Consider the following 5,058-nt stretch of genomic DNA (forward strand, 5'->3'; position numbering starts at 1 on the left):
AGGAAAGAGCATGCATGTGACAGAAATTACCAGGAAATGGGAAGGAAAAAAAAATATCAAAGCTGTATTAACATAAAGTTGACTTCCGGCACAACGCACATGACTATCTTGTCACCTGGAATGTTGCACCCATTTCCTGGTGACCCATTTGAAGAATACTACTAACAAAATGGGAAATATCTTGAAAATAATTCAGAGAATGATGACCAGGATTTTGAGGGGTCTATGGACTCTGAGTTATCATGAAGTTCAAAGGAGTCATGCTGAGTTGAAGGTCCTGCAAAGGAAAATGCATTACCCTCTTCAAATGTTTGAGCTGCTTCTGTGTAAGTGAAATATTAGACGTAAGATATGCATCTCCAGAGATAATAACTAGGGCCAAAAGGAGGAAGAGACATAATGGTGGGACTTGATAACACTTAGGGATGCCCCTAGGTAGCAGTCAGTCAGAGGCTGGGGTACTGCGGGTGGGACTCCATAATGAGAATGCGATTGGAAGTGATAGCCTTGGAAGCTTTCCAACATGGATGGCTCATGGTTATAGTAATAATTTTCAGTTAGATTTTATTCCATTTTGCCCATTTTTTTTGTGAAGGACCCCGCTAAGATTTTCCTAAATCACTGAGAAGTTGTGATGGCTGAATTACCTTTCCTAACATACTACCTATCTTTCCTGGAATAGAATAAAAGCATTCTTATTTACCCAGAGTACACCTGTTTCCAGTTCTGAAAAATCAAAATACTTGTGCAACTTTAAAGGTATTTGAGACTTGTATCTGATTGACAATCAACCCAAATTCACGGCTGCACTTCACAATGTCTATCAAAATAATACCCTGGGGCAGCTTGCACTGGGAGGCAATACCATGCTATGTGAATGGAAGGCGACAGTATTATCAGCTTTATAATTATTGTTACATCCTCAGAAAGGAAGTTTTAGTAGACGCAATGTGTTCTCACAGGGCTTTAGGATAAAAATCTTCTTCTGGCAATCACTTTCCGTATGGCTGTCTGGACATCTTTGTTCCTGAGGCTATAAACCATTGGGTTCAACAATGGAGTCATGACTGTGTAGGTCACTGTCACAAGCCTGTCTTTGTTAGATGAGAACTTGGCTGAGGGCCGCAGGTAGACAGAGGAGGCACAGCCGTAGTGGACAATGACCACAGTGAGGTGGGACGCACAAGTGGAGAAGGCTTTCCACTTGCCCTCAGCGGATGGGATCTTCAGAATGGTATGGACGATGAAGCCATAAGAGATGCAGATGAAAGTCAGGGGGACCATGAGTGCTAGAACTCCACCCAAGAAGATGACCAGCTCATTGATGTAGGTTTCTGTACAGGCAAGCTGGATAACTGGTGAAATGTCACAGAAGTAGTGGTTGATTTTATTGGGACCACAAAAAGGGAGTTCAAAAACTAAGAGGGAGCCTGTCAGTGAGAACAAAAAGCCAATCACAGCACAAGTGGCTGCCAGTTGTCCACATACCTGCCAGCTCATTAGGACAGGGTACCGAAGTGGATGACAGATGGCAGCATAGCGGTCATAACCCATGACCCCCAACAACATGCAATTAGTGACAGCAAAAGCAAGGAAGAAAAACATCTGGATGGCACAGTTAATAAATGAGATTGTTCTGAGCAGAGACAACAGATTGATGAGTGTCTTGGGCAGGATGACAAAGGTGTAGCATGTCTCAGAGATGGAGAGGATCCCCAGGAAGAAGTACATAGGTACATGAAGGCTGCGATCCAGGAGAATGACAGTGACAATGGTGATGTTCCCACTCAGAATAATCAGATACAGACACAGAAACACAGCAAAGAGGATGAGCTGGATTTCTCCAAGGTTGGAGAACCCCAGCAACAGGAAATCTGTGACAGAGGAGAAGTTAGCTTGGATCACTTGGTCCCCAAGACTGACCTACAGAGAACAGGAAGGAAGGAACAGACTTTATTTACCCTAAAGATGCAGGTAGTTCATCCCACTCTGGTTGAGGAACAGCAAGTAGAAGAGGAAAGGCAGATGCTGGCAGGAATGCCCTGTTGATCATGTCAATTTTTGGAGCTGCTTCAAAACAGAGTGCACCTGTTTCCAGTGACATTTCTGCATCACTTATAGTGCTGAGGTCTAGGTAATTCTTTCACACTGCCTATTTCGAATAGCAATTAGGGAATGGGAATGTTTGAAGAGTTCCCGTGTGGCAATCCAGCTCTGCCATTTTTCACCTGCACAGCCCTCCACGCCTCCGTGCTCCCATCTGTAACATGAAGATGCTCACAGCACCTCTCTCCCCAGTTCCTTATGGAAATTAAAGCACTTAACACAGCACATGCCCATTGTAGACTGTCAGTAGATGACAGCTTCTGCCACCCATGTTGTTTAATCTTCAGGAAGAGGTGGCTAGCTCTTCTGATGTTTCCTTTTGGATGGGCTTGAAGCGTACTTCCACCTCCGATTGTTTTAACCATATAATTTTATTTTTACAAAACTGCCAAACTAACATTCAAACCCAGCTCCTATTGGTGCATAGTTTTAGTGATAATAATAATGCGTTGATGTCAGTTTGTCTTTTGATTAAATCCCACAACCTGTTTGACCCCCTGGGGAGAGGGGAGTCGGAAGGAGCCTTAGTGCACTGAAGTAGCTCTAGAATGATCTCAGGTTCTCAGTCAGGCTGGTCATTGGTTTTACCACCTGCATAACACTCTCCCAGGAAGAGCAACCTGCTTTAGAGTTCTGCTCTAATTGTAGTTTAAAACTTCGGACAGAACTCCATCCAACCCATCAGACCTTTCCTCAGTATGAGCCGTTATATCTCTGCACACTTTCCCTGGAATTCCAACAGAGCTCACCGCTGCATTGGACACACCTGCTCTTGAGGGGTTCAGCTCCTGCAATTTTTCCCCACTAATTGATGGGCAGATCCTTTCCCCTCAATTCAATCACAATCAAGTTTGAATTTAATAAAGTAATAAACAAACATCCCAAACAACCAAATAATTGAAGAAAATGAAAACACAGTATGGATCACAAAATGAAATTCCTTCGCTAATGCAGCTCAATTCGAGAGACCAACTGACAACTGATCCCACACCTTGGGGGTAAAGTTCTTTCACCCACGCCAGCTCTGAGCGCTTCCACTTTAGGTTCCCTTGCCTTTCCGAGAAGGCCGGTAGCAGAAGTATCAGTTTTATTTTTTCTGTCTATGATTCTGGCTCCTCACAATCCTCTCTGCATCTCTTGATGGCTAACGAAAGCACAGCACCAGGCTCTTCCCCGAGGAATGTCATTCATTTACCTCCTCAGTTCCCATCTCTAAGGCTTATGCCGTAGATGCTTTGCACAATATTTGGATAATGAGGTCTAAAGACAGTGGAAGGTCTGTAAGGAAAAACATCTCAGTTAGACCCTCCTTTTACCCTTTTTTCTCCTATGACTCTTTTCCTGGCACACCATTGTCACCAGAGAATAGTTTCATGGGACATTCGACAATGGAAGCTGAATGAACTAAATGTGGAGAGCTCACTCTTGACAGGGAGTCATAGGTATTTGCCCTTTCTTTTTCAATTACCCAGGGAAGGCTTCTGAAGGAACCAGTCTTTTAGGGATGGTGGATAGAGAAGGAAGCCATTCCATGAGCTCTGGGAAATAATATTTTATGGCACTGGTTTGAAGCCGTCCCTGTGCCTGTTATAGCTCCATTGGTGATGCCCTATTTTATTTTATCTCACCAAAGCCCTATACTATCCTCCATGTTTTTAAGCTGCCATAGACGTGTGTACCTTGCTATCCTCACATGCTCTTTGTAAGCATCACTAACGAGAATAGAGCTCATGGGATAATTAGAACATTTCTAAAATTATCAATCATGACTCGCACTTGTCTATCAGTGGACCCAAACACTATCTTCACTTAATTTCTCACATAAAATAACCCAACAGGGGCTATTTCTCTTTGTGCCCTTAGCACATGGCTATTAGAATTCAGTGACACCCGGAGATCTTCTAATCAAATGAGATTAAAACATTAATGTTACTACAATCATTTCTGTCCTGAAATGGCTTTTTTTCTGTTCCCTTCTATGGCTGACATTTCAATGCCCCAAACTGTGGATTCCTACCTCCTCTGCTGAGAATTCTGAGAAGTATCCCCTAACGCATCATTGAAAAAATTTTTCTTTGGTCTCTTATTAGCTGTGGTGCCAACATGCTGGGTTATATTTATACTTCCCAAAACTCCAGGGAGCCATTGTTGCAATATTATTTTTGGCATAGTTCCAATCCCTTCAATGAGGAGGGAGGATGCAGGAAACACCGTGGACCCCAAATCTCACAGGTCAAATTGGATAGAAAGGGAACAGGAAGAAAACTGGCATTGGCAATCAGTTGGCAATTGGTCCCATGTTGCCTGGGAGCTCATTAGGAGCTGAAAGCTGTTGCAGATTAAGGAAAGAGACTTGAATGTCAGAACCCATACTGTAGGAGGCGACACAGGCTATCTCTTCCAAGGTCTTTCATGTGCGGAAGAAGCCCTTTCTATCCTTGGGCTTCTGCAGGACAAATCAAGTCTTATTCTATCATTGCAAAAGAAGAAACAAAGTTCCCCCTGTTAGTCTAGGTTCATCTGAACCCCACAAATTTTGCACTGAGGAGAGGGCATGGGAACATAGTGTGAAGGAAGGGGACAAGTGTGACATCTTAGCTGGCAGAACTGAGACCTGGGAGAACAGCAGTGATGAGCAGATTTGAGGACTGAAGGGAAGGGTGGAGTGTCTGCATGCAGGTCACAGACCTGACTCTCTGCTTTTCCCTAGCTTCCTAGAGATGACAAGATCTCCAACCAATGTCTGCCCCAAGAGTAGGGATTAGGCCTCAAACCTGTGGGTAGCACCCTCCAGGGCTTGGTGAGTCCTTCAGTGTTCCTCACTCATCCCTGCAATTCTCTGAGCGTCTGTCCCAAGACGAACGAGAATGGCTGTGGTGCTGGAGAAAAACCAGTGAAGTGCCCCTTCTGCATCTGTGTGCCACTGTTCCCCTGTCCTGCACTGGAAAGGAG

The 5,058-nt window shown here is 44.1% G+C and overlaps 1 protein-coding gene across 1 annotated transcript; it reads right to left on the reverse strand.

Moving 5' to 3' along the window:
- Window positions 1-966: 966 nt before the first annotated feature.
- On the reverse strand, window positions 967-4,378 carry LOC100471799 (olfactory receptor 10R2). The gene is made up of 2 exons (XM_019807955.1): window positions 4,353-4,378; window positions 967-1,909 (listed from the first exon to the last, which is right to left on the reverse strand). The coding sequence occupies exons 1-2, from the start codon at window positions 4,376-4,378 to the stop codon at window positions 967-969; spliced, it is 969 nt and encodes a 322-aa protein (XP_019663514.1).
- Between the last annotated feature and the right edge of the window lie 680 nt (window positions 4,379-5,058).

Source organism: Ailuropoda melanoleuca, chromosome 8, assembly GCF_002007445.2.
Source record: "Ailuropoda melanoleuca isolate Jingjing chromosome 8, ASM200744v2, whole genome shotgun sequence".
In the NCBI taxonomy this organism is placed as follows: Eukaryota; Metazoa; Chordata; class Mammalia; order Carnivora; family Ursidae; genus Ailuropoda; species Ailuropoda melanoleuca.

What these genes read in the sequence shown, in the direction of transcription:
- LOC100471799 (XM_019807955.1), bottom strand. Translation starts at nt 4,378, where the DNA reads ATGCCAGTTTTCTTCCTGTTCCCTTT. An exon ending in GTTTTCTTCCTGTTCCCTTT is followed by an intron (nt 1,910 to 4,352) that starts CTATCCAATTTG and finishes CAGTCTTGGGGA; the next exon opens with CCAAGTGATCCAAGCTAACT.